The sequence below is a fragment of the Petromyzon marinus genome, chromosome 24 (assembly GCF_048934315.1).
Source record: "Petromyzon marinus isolate PM22_M1 ecotype Great Lakes invasive population chromosome 24, UKy_Petmar_22M1.pri1.0, whole genome shotgun sequence".
Classification (NCBI taxonomy): domain Eukaryota; kingdom Metazoa; phylum Chordata; class Hyperoartia; order Petromyzontiformes; family Petromyzontidae; genus Petromyzon; species Petromyzon marinus.
In genome coordinates, this window is record NC_133690.1 from 13861618 (window position 1) to 13881763 (window position 20146).

A 20146-nucleotide genomic window follows, 5' to 3' on the forward strand; every position below is an offset into this window, starting at 1 on the left:
CTGGGGGACATGGGTTAAAATCCAGGCAGCCGCCTGTGAAAAAAAAAACAGGTTCTCGAGCGTAGTGAGTTTGTGGTCTCAGCCCGATCACGGATGACTGCACGCAAAATAAAAACCCCGAACAATAATTTTTATTCTACACGTAAGTTGTCCAACTTCCAACGAGGAGAGAGATGAAACGTTCATACGAACATTACTCTCACAGTGTTGCCCTCTACTGTGCGGACCGGAGGTGACTTGAAGGGAACTCCCTGTAGCAAGGCCGTAGCCATGGAGTCAACATTGGGGGGACCAAATCTTCCAGGGGGTCTCGGGGTCCCCCCCCCCACTAGAAAAAAATCTAAATTTGAAAACGAATTTCCTGCCTAAAATATTAAAAAGTTCACTAACACATAGGATGGACTTTTTATTAAATTTTTACGATAATGTCTAATAGTGTATATTGTATTACATTGCTCTGTTTTTACATTTTTACCTATTCTTGTTTCATTGTATGTAATGGCAGAGATTACGGATTAATAAAGTACAATCATATAAACAGATATCTATTTTATAGCAATATATTGGGGGGGGGGAAATTTTGAGCACTTCTGTGAGTGATCTAAAGGAATACTTTGTCATCACCACATGATGGCTGGAGTGCCATTGGGAGGGGAGAGAAATATATATATACGCACACATATATACACATACGCCAAATATAAATAAATAAATAAAAGGCAGCTGCTTGTGCTCCAAACAGTGACGGATGTCTGGAAAGTGGCGTGCACATCACAAGAAACTAAATTCCAAGCTGGGGGCTTTTTCTATATGTAACTTGACATGTAACTTGACGCTTCAATTTATTTTAATATTTCTCCGTGACAGCCGTTTATAAGGTATACCACAATGCGGTGTTTTTTTTTGTAATAAGTTAGTTTTTGCTTTTCCCAATGTTGAGTGATTGCAACTTGGTTTTCAGCGAGCCGAGATGAGGCTTTTGTTTACTGTGCTCTATGTACATATAACGGTTCGGATAGGATGCCGATCCGTTATATATTTACTTAACCAGAAGATGAAAATACAAGCCCGTTGAGAAGCGCAAAATATTGCCTCTTTTGCCTGGGCGATCTGCTTTACAATCGGATCGCTCATACGAAATAAATATGTTTTTATGTTCTTGAATTAAACAAATCTATGCTGTACTAAAGAATAATTTGAACATTCATGAATGCGAATTTCAGTTTAAAATCTGAATTGCATAGCCTCCATTCGGCTGCTGTGTTCGCATATGTACATGTTTGGCATTGTGCTAACGTACAAGACAGTGCTGCAACAGAGAAAAAAAAAGCTATTAAAACAATTAATAATTACCATTTCGGACGATAGATTTTTAATTATTGATTAAAACAACACTATCATAGTTTAGAGCAAAAACCATTGATCGTAACGATACTACACCATGTAATGATTTCTAGCGAGTCAATGGCAATATTATTTTAAAATCCTATAATCCTAATGTGTGCATAAATTATCAACAGAGAAATCCTTTTTCTGGCAACCCACAAGGCTTTCGCACCCAAACTCCAGTCTCAGATTCATCATTATCCCATCATCTCGTCTCGGTTGCTCCAAAATAAATCCAGCAGCATTGTCCAATTCAAAACAAGTTCCGAATAGAGTAATGTGGAGTGCTCCAATGGGCTTTGGGATTCTACTGAAACTGAACTGTTTAGGCAGATGGAGCAAAACATCGGACATCGTGCCTGACAGCACGCGGTAACAACCTGAAAAAAAACATTGGGGAGCTGTACAGCATAACCACCAAAACCTCAATATAGTTACGTGGAATTTCCACCGTGGATTTATAACCTAAAATGCAGTCAAAACACCACTGAACAATAATTCTGCGCGGGAATAACGTGTTGATTTATTTCTCTGCACTCGGCTCATCCGGCATCGCTCTGTTGGATTGTTGCATCCGCAGAACCCATGAGATATGGTGACGCAGTGGGGAGGCCTTCCTCCAGCAGTGGGATTAATCTTGGCTCTGTACATTTATATATATATATTTTTTTGTTACTGTCATGTACGGTAAATATATCAAGCACTTGCTGAAAGTTGCATATTGTGTGCAATGTGGGAAAAAAACCAAACCCTACAGCATCGAGACAGGTGGCATTTTCTAAGCTTATTACATCATTTCAGTGCAACAAATAACAATTAAGTGAGGCATGTATCACGGTAATCTGATTACCACAATCCCTTAAAGCACATGGAGAGGTCGCAGGGTGCGTTGGGTGCAGAGTCTGCAGTACAGCGGGCTGTGTCGAAAGTTGTAAATCATTGAGTTTCCCAAAGCCGCTGTTGAAGCCAACCAGCAATGGAACGGATATGTTTTGTCCGTTCAAAAACCATTACAATTGATTACTGAAAACCATTCAAATTGGGGAATTCGGGCTATTGACACTTGGGAATTCAATTACCGATTGTTCGGCGGCTCCATGCGAGTAATGGGCCTGATCATTTTGGATTTATATTTTAATCGTAAGCGGTCACACCCCTGTTGCCACTCACTGGAGCACAAACAAAATAAGCAGTTCGACTTCTTCAACCAGTGTGTGTGTGTATATATATAAATCAAGCCAACAATATCGCCAAATTTAATTATCAAAATCCTCATTACGAAGTTAAATCGGCTTGTGTGTGGCCGCCGTTTGTATTATTACACCGGAGGACTGCGAGCGATTGTGACGGCTTGAGTAGGCCTTCATTCAGCAGCGGATTGACTATGTCTGAAGATAATGACGAATAACTAAGTCGTGATCAGGTCACAATCCGCAACGATGAAAGCGCCTCGCACCCAAGTCGCCAATCCTGACCGCTGTAACTCGTTCGCAATGCCACTTTGGGCCCTCGTACTGTCCTTTGCTATGATTCACGGATGGGAAAACCTAACTACTAACAATTAACAAACTATTTTTTTTATTTTACCAGGTAAAGCCCAACTAAGCTATATAGCACAAATGATAATGAAACAAAGTGCCTTATCACGTGGGCATTTATAGCAGCCAAAAATTTCTGAACGCACATTTCTGGAGGGAGAAACCGGAGGACCCGGAGAAAAAACATCGACACGACCACGAGGAGAGAGACACCGCAAACTCAAAATATACAGCAGGCGTCAGGATCGGGACCGAACCCGCGACCTCCTGCATGCCAGGCGAGACGGTTAACATCTCCGAGCCACCGCGGCGCCCCGACACACCATCGGCCTATTCCGCCGAGTCATCCCGCTGGCTCACAGAGTCGCGACTCGCGATCGCACGTCCGCCGGCGGGTGGCCACGCAGGGCCGGTTGCCGCACCGCCGCAGCCGCGCACTCTGCGGAGTGGAGGTTTTGATGCCGCTGTAAACGACGGTCACAAGTCAGACAATGAGCTAACGAAGGCCTGCGGGTCCCCCCCCCCCCCTCCCCCCTCAGGAGCTGCCTCTTGTTTGCTACGTGAGACCAGTTGTTGGGAACAGGTAACCGGGCGTCTTGCACGGTTGTTTTTGTTCCGATTTCTCTTTCTTCGTGGCTGCACATCATCCTATTTGTTTTTGGATGTTGTCATTTTGGTGACCCAGGTCGCTCGCGTAAATGAGACATATCCTCGTCTCCAGAATTCTGACCTGGTTAAACAAAATAAACTCGACATCTCAAGCACAATACAGTCCCATGCAATTTGGATTTATATAATGTAGCATGGAAATGTGAACCACATCTGAAGACTTCCTACAGAAATATCGGGGTTGTGTTTTGCTTTGTTATTTTTCAAGAGAGGGCAATCAGCCATGGGTAGAGAAAAAAAAAAAGGAAGGTCTTGGGTATGGACTTGAGCCGGGGCAGGGAGTTAGCAGCAGGAATTGCTGGGGGAAAGGAGTCCCATACCACGAGGGAATTTATCACCCATCCGGCGTGCGTCTCGTTGCGCTATGCTCATCTAAAGTAATTTTCGGAAGCCAACCCTGGTGAGAATGACATGGGGACATGGGCCAAGCCCGCACGTCCGGTTCACGAGCCGAGCCCGCTCGCTTCCCAGGGGTCTTAGCGACGTGGCATCACTGGCCTCTGCTACACATTGCACCTGTTCCAATGGGGGCAGCACCTGGATTGTGTACACGGATAAGATGGTTGGGGGGGGGGGTTGGCGCAGTGGTTATTGTACTGCGCAACAAAACCCTGCGAGCCACGGCGATTGTCAGTGCCGAACCGGTCCCGGGCCTACGACCCCCTTCGCCAAACCCGCACTAAACACGCCGGCCGGTGCGGGTTGGTGACCTACGACCATCACGACGCGTGCAGGAGCCCTTCATCCAGCAGTGGAGTGGCACGTCCCCCCCGCCCCCCCCCCCCCCCCCCCCCCCACTATAGGACAGCGAGCGCATTAGGCGAAGTACGGTCCAAACGAGTGGCACGACCGACAATGCCGCAGAGGAGAGGCCGTCGTCCGCAGTGGTGGCTTCGGCAAGGGGCACCAGGGGCACCAGGGGCACCAGGGGCACCAGGGGCACCAGGGGCACCAGGGGCACCAGGGGCACCCCCCCCCCCCGGACCGTCAGGGTAGCGGCACTCACCGAGCCACTCGTTGAATTTTCGCAGCTCGCTGGGCAGGCCGAGCTCGGTGAAGTCGCCCGCGTGCAGGAGGACGTCGCCGTACGGCATCTGCAGGCCATCGGTGCGCGAGTGGGTGTCGGAGACGCACACGAAGCGCGTGTGGCCCGGGGGCTTGGGCGTGTCAAACGGGGTCGGGTCCACCCTGGCAGACGGGGATGGGGGACGTGGAGATGGAGGTGGGGGGGGGCAAGACATAATTACAGACATCGGGAGGGGCCCTCCGTGAAAAACGCGGCGGCGGATAAGAGAAGCTGGCTTCAAAGGACGGTGGGCTAGCAGGAGCTATTAGGTCGGTTGTGAAATAGACGCGGGTTTTGATTTATTTTAGCTTCATTATTTATTTACGCTCATTTATTAACGAGCAAAAAAAAAATGTGCCTTCAATGTGGCCGCGATGAGATCGGGGCGGAATATGAAACGAGCAGAAAGGCCGGCCGCGCTGGGCCCTTCATGATGCTTTCGTTTCGAGAGACCAGTAGTTATTTTTTGATGGCGATTGTGAGTGCCATGCTTTTATCACTATTTAAACGTTTGCACTAAGCCGTGCACAAGGCAAAAAAGAACGCTTTCAATAAGTAAAAAGGGGCCCTAAGACGTGCACTCCCAGGCCAAGTGTAATGCCAAATGAAACTGCTGCAACTATTTTCATTTCGCAAATACACTTGAGGCATGCTCTTTTGACTGTTCAGCCAAAAAGTATCGGGGGTTTAAAAAAAAAAAGCGGCCCAAACACAAAAAAAAGGAGATCCGTGTACTTAACCAGCACAAAAAAAAGCACAGACCAAGAATGCGCAACCGCTCGCCTGTTATTACAAAACGATCCCGAGGAGAAGGGGGAAACAACTTTTGGACTTTGACTCGACAGAGGCGGCAGCTGGAGCCGTATCTCTCCTTGCTTTACAATCTCGGAAAATCCTTCCAATAAATCTCAGCGACGGGGCCAGGTAAGGGCCATGCACCACACACTACATTTCCCGCGTCCGCGTGTGCAGCGACCTGTCTAGCGCCGTGTTTCAAATTACACGCGGAATCCCTCAAGCTTTTTCTAAACTTTAAACACACCTGCCATTACAAATTAGGTTCCTCCAACCACCCTGCCCCACAGCCCACCCCCGCCTTCTCCCCTACTGCTGCAAAACTCTGTGAGGTATACATTTAGGTAGACATCGCGCCTTCGTCATCAGCAGCAGCAAGCACAGTCTATCCACTGCTGGATAAATGCCTCAAAGCCGTCACTATCCGTCACTACCCTGCAATGTAAAAATCCGCCTCGCACCGGCACACGAACCTGGTATCGTCACGCAAACTGCGGTCACCCTCACGGCGGCTGTTGGCTGGCCATCGAACAAAGATGGTCATGCGCTTCTGCGGCCGTCTGGAACTCTCTTCCGATGTTAGGCCACTGGAGCTTCCTAACATCTTAAGAATTGTTTTTTGTGTGTTTACTTTTGTTGTCCTTCCCTCACACCTCCAATTAGCGCGGTAGGCTACGTACGCTGCGAAATAAATTTCAACATATACACATGCATCCGGAAAGACGTTCAATATACATATACATTCCCCTCCATTGGCTGCCACTCCCACGTTACTTTTGAGCATTGGGCATCATCCCTCACAGCGACGCGTCCTGCCCCAAGCCCACTTTGCTTAACAGTTTGAAGATAGATTACGAAAACAAGAAATGGAGCACAGATTGAAACGGTGCACACAGAGAGTGTGGGGCGATACGCAGGCTTGGCATTGCATTGAGACAGAAAGAGGAACACTCTTGTTATAAAACGTACACGGACTAAGGAAAGGTACGTGCGGAGTCTGTAAACTTTTTTTAGGCCAGGAGAGAACTCGCCGAGATGAAGAGATCTGTTTTTGCGAGAGGTCTGAAAGATACTGCACGCGAGGGGGGGGGGGGGCGGGGGGGGGGGGGAGAAAGTAAATGTAGATGCGAAAATACAAAGTACAAAATCCATACTAAACAACAACAGAATAAACGTGCTAACACACGCAGTTCGGTGGTATGTAACGTGAAATTTACAGTGCGGCAAACGGTGTAAATTTAAGAAGAAAATTACAAACAACTTTAAATAGCAATAAAAATTTTGCGCATTACGAAGAAACACTATTTCTGCGTGGAAAAAATACATTATTGCACAGGTTCCTCCCATTACTTCAGGGAGGCACATAAACAACGCCTCTCTTACGACTCGCTTAATGCAATGCAAATATTTATTTGTAAAAAAAAAAATTTTTAACGCGCAAGCGTTCCTTCGGATGTCTGAAAAAAAAACGGATACTTAGTCGTAAAAATCTAATTGTGGCCAGGAACAAGGCAGGGGAGAAGGTGAGGAAGGTGGCGGTGTAAAATGGACCGGCAGGTTTCATTGTTCCGGCGGCGGGCGGCGGCGTGTAGGTCAGTCATCCGCACGTGACTAATTATGTAAAATTACTGGGGTCGAACAAATGAATTTTCCGAGAGCATCATTGGAGCACTCTTTGTCTCTGTAATGGAAACTGTCGCAGGCTGGTGATGAACTATACATGCCTCCGTAGTGTTGTGTGTGTGTGTGTTGCCTTTAACACATTCACCATGCGGAATTCCTTTGTTTGTGTATTTAAAAAATCGCTGGCTGCGCCAACCCTTTGGGATACTTCCGATCGATGAATTAAGCGCCCGTGTTTTGCACACCATAGTGACTATTGGAAATACGAGCATAAATCACGTGGTAATAATAATATTACAAATCCAGCAGGGCTGCATAGCATGGGCAGTAATCCACGCATTTCAGCGCAACGAAGGCAGTATTCATGAGATTCCCTGTGAGCAGTTTCACAAAAAAGGCAACCCTCGGTCGAAATTTCAAAATCATCTTAATACTATGTATGGAGATGTCAAATCTGAAGGCAGTTGTGGCTACCTATCGTTTGCAGAATCATACGAATGATTTATGGCAAACGAGTCAACGGTAACTGTGAATGCACCACATCTCCATCCCAGCGTAGGTGGGAAAAGCCACCTCTCGTTCGGGTACGTTTGACACCGCGTTATTTAATGAATGGCACACGATAACCCGAGTAGGGGAAGAAAAGGCAGCTCACGATTGTGCTAACGATCGCCAACATATTCGAACGTGTTAAGAAAGTTCCGCCTGAACTATGACCCTCTTTTTGAGCCCGCTAATTCTCTCGCATAAGATGACACCAGATCCTCGTGTGTAGTAGCATGATGACGGCCTCAGCTCAGTCGCCCCATGGCTTTGATCTGCCAAGAAAGCGTTCCACCAACTGCGATTCAGTGACCGGACGCAGCTGCGCACACCTCCTTCCATCCACATCGCAGTGGCTGCGGCCACCCGAACCAAACCACAGACCACATTGGCAACAACTGCATTTAGATTATTTCGATTATTTTGCTGCGATACATTTCCTCACGGTAAACCACTGTGTTCAGCGATTATTTGCGGCCAGGTCGCTTCTGAAAAATAAGTGAATAGCTCAGTGGCCTTTTCCTGGTAAGATCAAAAAATGTTGAGTTTTATATATATATTTTTGTAAAGGAATTTGTTTAGCTTTCCTATACTTTCCACCCCTATCGTGTTTTCGTATTGTTTGCTGTTGTAACGTTCTGGCCCCGTGCCCCTACAGGGCATCTGTGAAAAAGAGCTTTATAGCTCATTACATTCCTCCTCCAGTATAGATATTGTGATTCTGAGTTGACGCCCGCTCATTTGGTGGGCTGGACAGCATTTGCCGTGCGACTCCTGAAGCTATCACATGGCTCACAAACTTAAACCTAGAGGTTCCATGTATGACTACTTGCCATACGCTCACGTGAATTTCTTTTTTTGTACTCATCTCTATTCGCCTGGTCCCAACGTGCACGGCAATTTGACTTGGCAACAGAGATACACGTATTGTATAGAGACATGCAAATCTGGAATTGTTTCCTGTCCAGGATTAGTCCTCTACACGTTTTACGATGCTCTGCTTTGCACGCCAAGAAATAAAAAAAACATCTCCACTTCACGCCTTGACACCAACAGTGCAAATGGGACATAATTGGTGATAGGAAAAAAAATCCCACCACCTCAAAAAAAGATATCTACGTACACAACAAAAGGGAAGGCAACAATTGTTGGTGCAATCATTGAAGCGAAATCCAATCAGCGTACAAATAACCAGAAGTCTGTCGCATGACAGGGTCATGACCCTGTCGAGCCCACACGCGGGCAGTTAGCGCTGGCCCCGGCTGCCGTCTGGCGCACACCGCTCAATCGAACTTGATTTTCGGACCAGAAACCCTGGCTTCTGGTCCGCACGGTGGCAAGCCGAGGTCTGAGAAAAGGTCAAAGCCACTCAGTGGGGAGAAAAAGCCTTCGATGTGGTGCCACGGCTCCTCGGGGAGAGAGGTTTCCTCGCGATAATTTCCCACGATTGTTCGACGAGCCCGACGCCGCATGCATCGCAGATTAGCAAGCCCTCGCTTAAAGTGGGGGGCGGGGGTGGGGGGGGGGCGAGGGGGCATGCAAAAACTCAGGGGGACATTACGGCCACTTGTAACGAGATCTTTAAACAAAATTTGTAAACGCTAATTGTATTGAGCAACGATAAGATCTGCTCTTTGTCCCTCGCACATTCTGAACTAGCTCTCACCCCCCCCCGTTTATGTACACGAGGAGAGGTTGCCAAACACCCATCGTTTAATTGTACGATCCCTTTTTTTCGCCATTTTCTGCAGCGCCCTCCAACGAAGAACGAGACGGGAGGATTTCTCCACAATTCTGGCTGTTGCCTGATGATGTTAGTTGTAATTACCGGAGAAACGTCGTACTCGAATTTGTAAATGTTGTGGGTTTGCTCTCCAACACACCGGTGTGCTGTACTAGTAACGAGTATGTTTTGTTTATGTGGCAAAACTTACTAATTGGCTGTGTCGGGTGGTGGCGGGTTTAACACCACATTTCTATTTACACGATCTAACCCAAAAAAACTCTATTATGGATATTGGTTGTGAAAACATATTACGTGTTAAAGCAAATGCAGGCAGTTTGTACATCACGAATGAAGCTCACAAAATCAGCGGTAAGGATACCGCACCAGGTCGAGTCGGTGTGTGTGAGCGGTCATTACAACTAGGAACCAATAGTTTGACTTGACTATAATAACTTAGAAGGGGAGCTGAGAATCATCTGTAGGAGGGGGGCAAGGCGGGGGTGGGGAGAAGGAAGGAGCCCTCCACAAGTCTTATCCTCCCCCGAATGCGACGGAGCTAAACTGCGTGACGCCGACAACCGCAGAGCTCCGGAGACCCCTACCCTGCCACGTTTCTCGCTTCGAGGAACACCGCGGGCAAAAAAGAAACGGGTTAACGCTACCTTGCCACAGTACAATGAGACATGAAGCAATTACCGTATGCAAACTTTGTGAACCGAGCTGCAAATCCTCGCTGTCCCCCCCACAAGAGAAACATTTCAAGAGACAGCCCAGCGGCAGCGCCCACACACCATGGTGACGACAATGGCAGCAAAATAACTCGGCGAGCATCGAAAGCGGCGAAGGTTGTTGTTTTTTTAGAGATCCACAGAACATCGAGCCGAGGTGGGATCATCATCATCATCAGCACCATCATCACGATCCATGGGCAGATAGCCCCTAGGTGTCCACTAGTACTGTTTGTTGCGTTTCGTTTTGTTGTCCTTCCCCCACACCTCCGATTAGCACGGTTGGCTATGTACGATGCAAAATAAGTTCAACATACATACGTGCACATTTCATCATTTGTTTCCATTTCCCCCCCCGTCTTGTGCCAATATGCTCAAGTAGCGGCCACATCTTCCAGGCACCAATCTCTTATTATTATTATGTCGTCGTCAAGCAATTCCCTGTTAAGTCTTCCTCTCTTTCCGGTTCCTTCCATTTTTCTGAATAACAACAACACTTTTAATGTTCCTGTTGCTGTCTATCCTGCATACGTGTCCAAATAGTGCCAGTTTCCTTCTCATCACTGCCTGCCTCATCAGGTTGTCTTCTTCTATGGGCAACCTTTCTCTTACTTCTGCGTTGGTCACTCTTTGGGGCCAGTTTAGATGCAATATGCTTCTGCAGCAATACGTTTGGAAATGCCAATATCTCAAGGCAGGATACTGCAAAAAATTGGTCAGTATTGGTTGGTGAAGGAGGGGCAGCAGCCACAACCGATGCTGATATGACAGGCCCACACTGATTTTAGCCCTGGCTGGGAATGAACACAGGTTGCAGGACTGTTTGTATGCATGATTGAGCACCAGTGGCGATATGTTAAACTACCTCGCCTGGTATAGAGGAGGTCGTCGGTTCGATCCAGACCCTGACGCCTGCTGCTGTATATTTGGAGTTAGCATGGTCTTCCCCATGGTCGCAGGGATTTTTCTCCGGGTCCTCCGGTTTTTTCCCCTCCGCATTTAAAAACATGCGTTGAGGATATTTGGCTGCTATACATTTCCACGTGAAAAGCCACTTCATTCAGCTATCATGTATGGCCAGGTCGCTTCTGAAAAAGAGCTATATAGCTGGTAAAATGAAAAGTTTAGTTATTATGTTCAAGTTCTATCGCACCGTACGTAGCCGACCGTGCCAACAGTATTTGCGGGCGGAAGGACAACAAACTAAACACAAAAAGCAGTTCTAAACATATGACTGTCCGATCATTGATAACTCGGCGCGCTAACCACTGTAGCTGAATGAAGGCCTCGCTCACGCAGTGTCACTCGTGGGGATTGTATGACCTCGTTTAGAGCACGCTGGTTCACGCTGATTGAGGGGCCAGCGACCGGTTCAGATCTCACTCATTATTGGCCATGGCCAAGAATTGAACGCAGGCCACGGGCTATCTTAGCACCACGGGTTACAGCAATTGCAACGACTGGACATCGGTAAAAAAGAGCATCATAGCTCATCAGATTCATCCAGTCTAAATAAAGATCTGGAAAAGCTCCACCTAAGCCTACGTGGAATAGGGCTGTCATTAGCCAACAACAAAATGATGGCAGGGTGCTAGTTTAGTTTTGGTTATGTTCATCTGTAGGCCCCGAGAGGCCTCTGTTCTCACCTAATGGGTCCATGGCCCTCAGTGCCAAGCTACCCTAACAACAACAAACAACATTGTCTATAAGTTAACGTATCCATGAAGGCGAGCGAGCCAGAAAATATTTCCACACCAGTAACACCACATCCAGTGAGCTCTACCAATGGCTGTGGCTTCGAGTCGCATCTCGACTGCTAGGCATACCCCAATCTACCGGCAAACCTGAAAAAATTCAGTGTGAAATGGAGTCCTTCGTTTATGTTTCATTTGTTTAACAAAGTGACCTGGGTGCAGGAGTGACCGGTGTTGTCTTCGAGTTCGGGAATCGACTTATAAAGGGAATAGTACACTTCTCTAGTTTTATTTCTAGTGTGAACGTTCGTGTAGAATGTGTTTGAGCAGAGGTAGAATGGGATAGGGTACTCCACTACAATCCCAGTTACTCATGTTGTATTATTCTCGGCCAAAACACCAACACAGATACATAGGTGACCAAATATGCCTGTTAACCTGCATGTAAATTGTGAATATAGGTGTGTTATTTCACGTGAATTATGGTGCCATTTTATGCATAACAGTAAAACGTTATAGACGATAGCAATAAAAAAAAATGTTCGCTTTATGCAACTGCCAACAGAACTACTGCACGTACAGTAGGTAAAGAATACGAACAACGATGGATATGCCATGCTTACACAGTGTGCATATGCTGGCGCGTTGCACGATTCCGTTGATTACTATAAGATGTTATTTGCATACATTGAAACGTTATTACAGATGACGGCGGCAATAACGGTGCAGCCAATAAAGCCGAAAACATTTACTCGATATTGTCCCGCGGAACCTTTGGCTTTGCTCTGTGCTCCTGCACATGAACGCCCTTGCAAAGCGTTTTGCTGCTGCTGCAGTCATAACATCCTGCAGATACAAAAAAAAAATCCAAATTCGCCTAATCAGTGCCATCTGTTACCGCGCCGCCAACCAAGACTGCAGAATTATGCCTCACCCGCCCCGTACGCTTCCAGCGCAGGCAGAATTCAAATACATCAAAATGCTTTAGCGGCGCATTTTTACGCGCAAATTATACACTTGACACGTGGAGAGCTGGCCTCATCCGGGGGGAGGGGAGGGGGGGTAAAGCCCAACATTTTACGAGAGCTCCTCGGATGGATGGTGGGGAAGGGGCAAAGCCGTTTGTCGAACGGCAGCGTGAACACATCCCTGCCAAACGTTTAGGATGTTTGCCGCCAACTCTCCGGTCCGCGCGCTGCATTCAAATTGTCGCAACGCTTCTGATCGCGGGTGCGCGACCGCCACTTGAAAGTATATAAATGAAAATCCAAACTGCATGCGAACATCACTTGCAGCGCGGAATTACAACCCCACGAGAAGAAAGAAGCGCCGTCCTCCAGGAATCAACCCGCAAGCACACTTTATGAAAAAAAAAATGAAATGTATGCAGAATCAAAATTCTTTACTTCCCTTGCAAATATATATGCTTGACTAGGACCAATGGGATGTTACATTTTTCAAACCTTGCAAAAAAAAGTACCATATGCCGTATTTTATATCAACGTGTTGACAGAAAAGTAATTGAGTCTAGGTGCGTTAAAGGCTGAGTGGTGCAATTGGGTTTCGAGCTACGCATGCAACTGGGGAACCTGAATGACAATCGTGAAAACTGCAAATGGCTCGAGGTTACGGAAGGACAAATTAATTAACGGGTACAGCACTCACATTGGCATTTTGCACAGTTAACCCATCACAAATTTTCAGTCATTCAAAATCCATACTCGCTCAATTCCAACTTAAAAGCGATGGATTATTTCAATCAAGTAAAAGGTATTTAATGTAGCAATTAAATCACAACTGACAAAACAGACGCGAGTTGATTTTTTTTGCCGGTTGTAACTTTTGTAAAACTCTATTCCATATTCTGTGTGAGTAATGGCAGGTAGTCCCAGCAGTGCTTGCTGTGCACAGACCAAACGAGGCAGTATCGCCAAAGGAAGTGACTTGCGCTCTGAACTGTAATGAGATGGACATACAGAAACTGCACCCAATCAATCTTCATTAAACCAAACAGCTCTGCCATTTTTAAGAAAATGTGGAAATTAAGAGGCACTACATGTTTTTTTCATTCACCTTGATTAAATTCCGCTCTTGGAGTTGGTATTGCAGAAACCTCAAAGCTCATTTGTCTGGGACTTGCAAAGAATGTGGCATGACAAATATATGTTTATCCCATATGCTGTAAATTGCCACTGGTTTTTTTCTTACAATTATGATTTTGTGCAGGGTTTTCTGGCATTAACGGCATGAAAATATAACGGTTGACAACAACAACCTCGCACAGCAATAGAAGCGGCCAAAAAATAAAATTGTGATCGGATGCGTCACACATGCAGCAGTAGTCTTAACGGATTAGCAAACAGCCAATATCTAAACAAATGACAATACCAAAGCCATGAATCTTATTAATTATTTCGCAACACCTGCATTCACAACATTCCTCATACTAAATAAATGGATGTTTTGACACAAGTCATTATTGAATCCACAGAAATCCCAAAGGACATACTTATAAATTTTGATTTAAAGCTTTCGTGACTGCAGGGATTCATATTCTTGGTTCTTTCGGTAAAGTCACGTAGAAGGGAAACAATAAAATAATAAAAATATAAAACAATAAAATTCTCACGACGTTTCGACTGCAACACAAGCAATCATCATCAGGTGTGAAAACCACAAGAATAAAATTTAAAAAAAGTGGCGGTTATTTTTAACGTTAGCACCACGGAGAGCGATTTGACAGTTTGTTCAGATGGACGAGTCCATCTATTTTGACTTAAAGCTTTCGTGACTGCAGTAATTCATATTCTTAGTTTTTTCGGTAAAGTCACGTTGAAGAGAAACAACAAAATAACAAAATATATATAAAACAATAAAAAATTCTCACGACGTTTCGACCATAACTCAAACGGTCATCATCAGGTGTGTGAGTTATGGTCGAAACGTCGTGAGAATTTTTTATTGTTTTATATATATTTTGTTATTTTGTTGTTTCTCTTCAACGTGACTTTACCGAAAAAACTAAGAATATGAGTCCATCTATGTTCGGAAAAGAGGAGAGGGGAGACGAAAAATAGTGGATGCTGTCTGAAAGCCACTTTAAGCGTGATCAATCAATTAAGACCCGAAATGGTTTATGAAATCCTTCCAATGATTGCGAAGCCAGAATCCATCTTCTCGGTTGAAATTGTCTCTGTGTTTGTATATGTGATTCCAGACATACAGTACCCTGGCGTCTACAAACTAAGTTGCCTCTGTGGTAGTAGTTACATTGGAGAAACCAAACGACATGTCTCGGACCACATTCGTGAACACAAAGTAGACCTGAAACACGGTAGGACCAACACCTCGGCCGTGGCAGATCACTGTTATAATTCAGTAGGTTCACATGACATTGACTTCTCCAAGACAGAGGTTATTTGCAAGCCATCTGGCTACCATGAGAGATTCTTTCGTGAGGCTATCCACATATACAAACACAGAGACAATTTCAACCGAGAAGATGGATTCTGGCTTAGCAATCATTGGAAGGATCTGATAACCATTTCGGGTCTTAATTGATTGATCACGCTTAAGGTGGCTTTCAGACAGCATCCATTATTTTTCGTCTCCCCCCTCCTCTTTTCCGAACATAGATGGACTCGTCCATCTGAACAAACTGTCAAATCTCTCTCCGTGGTGCTAACGTTAAAAATAGCAGCCACTTTTTCCAAATTTTCTTTTTGTGGTTTTCACACCTGATGATGATTGCTTGTGTTGCAGTTGAAACGTCGTGAGAATTTTATTGTTTTATATTTTTATTATTTTATTGTTTACCTTCTCGTGACTTTACCGAAAAAACCAAGAATATGACATACTTATACATAAGACCTCGCCAAAACACCAATATGGGAATGGAAGAGGCTGTAAGATAGCATTCAGAAATGTTACACAGATGGCATGAACTCTTTTTACTTAGACATATATTCGGTGTATATATGTCCTTGCATGGCAGTTTGAACATTGGGCAAGTTTCTTAAATAGCCCCCCCCCCCCGAGCAGTATAAATGGGTAATGCCACGATTAGTCGATAAATCAACCAGGTCGCACGTGATTGGGTAACGGGCGGGCGCTCCCACCTTTTCGAAGACGTCTGGCCAGCATGAAGAAGTCGCCCAAATATTTATCCTTCAGAGGGGCTCTCTCCTGTGGAGGCCCTTCTGGCAGCAGTGGTGCGACCAAGAAGCTACAGGACAGCTCCTTTACCTTCAATCTAGCATATAAATTAATAAAGCGCTCAAATGCATCATCCCCCCCCCCCCCCGCGTACAAGCTCCAGTGACACCTCCACTAACCACATTTTACAAAGGAATAATCCTATGCCAGGGGAGCAGATACACTGTTCCCCTGACGTAGGATCACACAATTTCCACTTCTGGGTCTGTACAACGAATGTGTGTGGGCAAAATACAAGCTCCCTTTTATGGTAGTAGCGCAGCATGGTTGGCACGGGCCCTGATGCAGGGAATTAAATGGGGGCCCTTCCCCCCTGTCCTATTTGGTCGCCACAGTGGTGAGATGTTAACTATCTCGCCTGGAATAGAGGAGGTCGTGGGTTCGAACCCGACCCTGACCCCTGCTGTATTTTTGGAGTTTGCATGTTGTCCCCGTGGTCGCGGGGATTTTTCTCCGGGTCGTCCGGTTTTTTTCCCTTCCACATTTAGAAACACGCTTTTAGAGTATTTGGCCGATATACATTTCCACGTGAAAAGCCACTTCGTTGAGCTATAATTTGTGGCCAGGTCACTTCTGAAAAAGAGCTATATAGCTCAGTTGGCCTTACTTGGTAAAATAAAAAATAGTTCAGTTAAGTTTATTTCCATCCCGCTTTGTAGTCTGGCTCAGGACTGGGTCCCTCTGGCCTGTGGGACTTGGGGGAAAGTTGCGCCGCCCGCATTCCAGGTAACTATGCCGCTGCCTTTTATACAGAGACACTTTCATTTATATACATGAATACAAGTGTTAAATTTAGCCTTATATAGCAGTCTGTATTTGGACATAATAATAGGTGCTTGCTTGTTCTGACGAAGAAATAATGTCATAAAATGGCTGGCAATACATATCTTCCTAAATCCCCAGAATATTTCTACATATTTCTTCGGTAGATCTGGCGATAAATACGAATGAATGAAAACCTTTATTTGTAACTCAGACAGCCCATCGAGACAGCATGTGCCTTTTCCAACACAGATCTGTGAAAACATGCAGTGTACACAACTGTGCCAACAGGAAATGTTAAAATAAGTGGTAAAAAATAAACAAAGCAGGCAATCTTGGACCAGGGAAAAACACCGCACCAGTAAAATGTTAACAAGAAAATTCGGATATACATATTTTTTAAATCAAACTACATGGCTAAATCTTTACATTTTTTACGTTAAGATTTGTTATGTTAAGATTTACACTCCAATACACTGCAGTGAACATACCAAAATGTGTGACGGATATAGAGTAAACGGAGAGGAAGTCCATTAGCAAAGTATAATGAATAGACAGGCAGTATGTCTGCCAACATCTAATTACATGCATTTTTGACCACCAGCCTGTTGGCCTTCTGGACAAATGTTTTTCAGCAGCATTTGTTTTAAGCAGGAAAGCTCTGGACCGGTTTCGACCTTCAGTGGCTCATCAGCAGAGTCGGTCCCATTAAGCAAATCCTGCTGAAATCGCTGGACGTTCTCGAGAAGAAGACCAGCTCTCCATAAAAAGGTGTGAGCCCCATTCAGCGCAAACACAGCAAAACTGTTCTAAACTGATTGTACGTTGTGGTAGAGAATCATGAGTGATACATATATACATATAATGAAAAGACAAAAAGTGCGGCTCGAATATACATTTTAATTACATTTGAAACACAATGGACTTCATATGGCTTTGCTGATTCAGCTCTGAAGTGTGCTAGAAATAGACATACTTGTTCCAAGACAAAATCAAATGCTAATGTGGTTTATCAGAATAAAATACAGCCTGGAAGCCAGCTGCCAACACCCTTGTGTAACTCAAGATAAGAATCTTGGGGACTTAAAAAAGGCTGCTTTAAAAGCTATTCTGAGCACTGTGGTAAACAGGAAGGAGTGACAAGGAGAGAGAGAGAGACAATGGGCCAGTTGAAAAGGATTAAAGTGTCTGAAAAGATTTCTTTATAAAGAATGAATGATTAAGTTGGATGGGATGGCCAGGAGGGAAATGGGGATTTCTAAAGCATAAAACAAGAGGTCCCGAGTTCTGCGTATGGACTTCCGGGGCAGACACGAGAGAGCGCTGGCAAACAGATTGTTATGTAGAGAGAGAGGCAAGAGCATTAACAATTTGATTTTGATGCACCTGGCCACAGCCTGTAGATGGAAGGGTGCTGCGTAGGTTTCAGCGGTCGTGCGGTATCGTCCTCGGATGTGGTTCCGGGTCGTACCAAGTTCGAGTGCCGTTCAGCATCGATGTTTTGAAAAAGCTCCCAGCATGTGGAAGCGAAATGTCGAACATCATATACTGAACATCACATGGTATCAACCTGAAACTAAACGAACACATTTACCTTTTACCAAGTAAGGCCCAGTGAGCTATAGAGCTCTTTTTCAGAAGTAACCTGGCCACAAAATGATATCTCAACGAAGTGGCTTATCATGTGGAAATTTATAGCAGCTAAATACTCTAAACGCGTGTTTCTAAATGTGGAGGGAAAAACCGGTGGAGCCGGAGAAAAATCCCCGCGACCACAGGGAGAACATGCAAACTCCAAATATACAGCAGGTGTCGGGTTCGGGATCGAACTCACAACCTCCTGTATACCAGGCGACGTAGTTAACATCTCGCCAACGTGGCGCCCAAAACCAGATGTATGTACGTTGAACTTCTTTTGCACCATATGCAGATCAGGTGAAGGGAACTGAGCATCGTCAGTCAAGAGGACACCTAAGAAGTCCTCAATATGTTGCAAAACATCCATCGTTTTTGCATGGCTTTCTGACGGAGTCGGCGAGGATGGAGGTGCGTGCGTGCGTGGTGCATCGCTCACATGTGCACGTTGGGGGGCTGGAAGCGGCTCTGGTTGATGTTGTAGTAGGTGAACGCCTGCGTCGGGTTGGAGCTGTACTCGTCCACCTCCACCTCGCCGTCGCCCGCCTGTACGGCGCCCAGCTCGGCCCGGCTGTACGCCATCCCGCGCACCGTCTTGGGTCTCGAAGGGCGGCCCCCCCCCTCCTCCTCCTCCTCCCGCCGCCGCCGCCGCCGCCGCGGCGGCCGCCGCCCCCCCCCGCCGCCTCCGCTCCCCGCCCACCCCACGCCGCCGGCCGGCCGGAGCACCCCGCTGTGGCCAAACAGCGCTCTCAGCGGCGCGTCCTCTGGCACGCGGGGGGCAGCAGCGCCCGCCGCTGGGGCATCACAGCGCGAGGCTCAACGGCCGCACGCGCACCTGTTAAGGACAAAGCAGCAGCAATGACAAAAAGATCGCCGACCCGCTCGGTCATTGTCGTCGCCCCGGCGCCTTGCCCTTCTCTCTCCCCTCTCGAGTAGCGGGACAATGCAGGGACAATGCATTGCACCAGCTGCCCCCTGCCACCTCCACCGAGTTTCAGTCAACTCCTGAAGAGGATCGATGAATTAGAAGGGCAGACGACTGCATACCGTGTATACCCCCGCCCCCTCTCTCTCCACTCGCGTGCAGACCAATGCATTGCCATTGCATTGTACTACCTGCCACCCACTCCCACGTACCGGGTTTCAATTAAGAGGCACAAGGAATTAGAAGGGCAGACGACCATACGAATGCGGGACTGTGACACTTGGATGGTTCGAAGCAAAACGTGCGAGTGCAGAGTCGAGTAACGTACCGTTCACAAAACGGAATAGTTTTGTCTCTTCAACTGCCACCGCCTATTGGCATCGTGTGCTGTGATTCACATGTTGTTTTTACAGAAATGTTTTATGAACCGTCTACAATCGGACTGAATCTGACACGCGCATAGCTTATTTGGACTTATAGATATATGCATTCAATGTAACCTTACATGCATTTAAAACAAATATAAATGGTGCGTATATATATTTATCCTGTTAGTGCATTGGATGTACCCTTGTTCTGGAAGCGCATATACATTTGTGTTCATCCTATTGATTTTAGAAAAACAATCTTCATCAAATGAATACCCCTTGTATGGCTTTGCAAAGATACTCAGTTTTGCTTTGTTGCAGGCAAGAACCACTTTGGCCATCATTGTGACCTCTAAAGTACAACTGGCTATGGATCCATTATCAACACAAACAGCTATGCATCGGTTTAAGCTTATCTTTAAGGCGTAAACTACCATACTAAAAAGTTACCACAAAACCCATCTTGTGTACTA

The 20146-nt window shown here is 46.0% G+C and overlaps 1 protein-coding gene across 2 annotated transcripts in view; it reads right to left on the reverse strand.

The window, feature by feature from the left end:
* The window catches only part of LOC116945571 (metallophosphoesterase MPPED2-like), a 57576-nt gene extending 38557 nt beyond the window's left edge, over window positions 1-19019 (reverse strand). Inside the window, exons 1-2 of one of the 2 annotated variants that reach the window (XM_032959995.2) lie at window positions 18820-19018; window positions 4600-4781 (exon numbers count right to left, since the gene is read on the reverse strand). In XM_032959995.2, the coding sequence (XP_032815886.1) occupies window positions 4600-4781; window positions 18820-18962 (325 nt within the window). In that variant the 5' untranslated portion in view covers window positions 18963-19018. Of the gene's footprint in view, window positions 1-4599; window positions 4782-18819 lie in introns of both variants that reach the window. The other variant, XM_076069426.1, reaches the window with a different exon arrangement.
* Between the last annotated feature and the right edge of the window lie 1127 nt (window positions 19020-20146).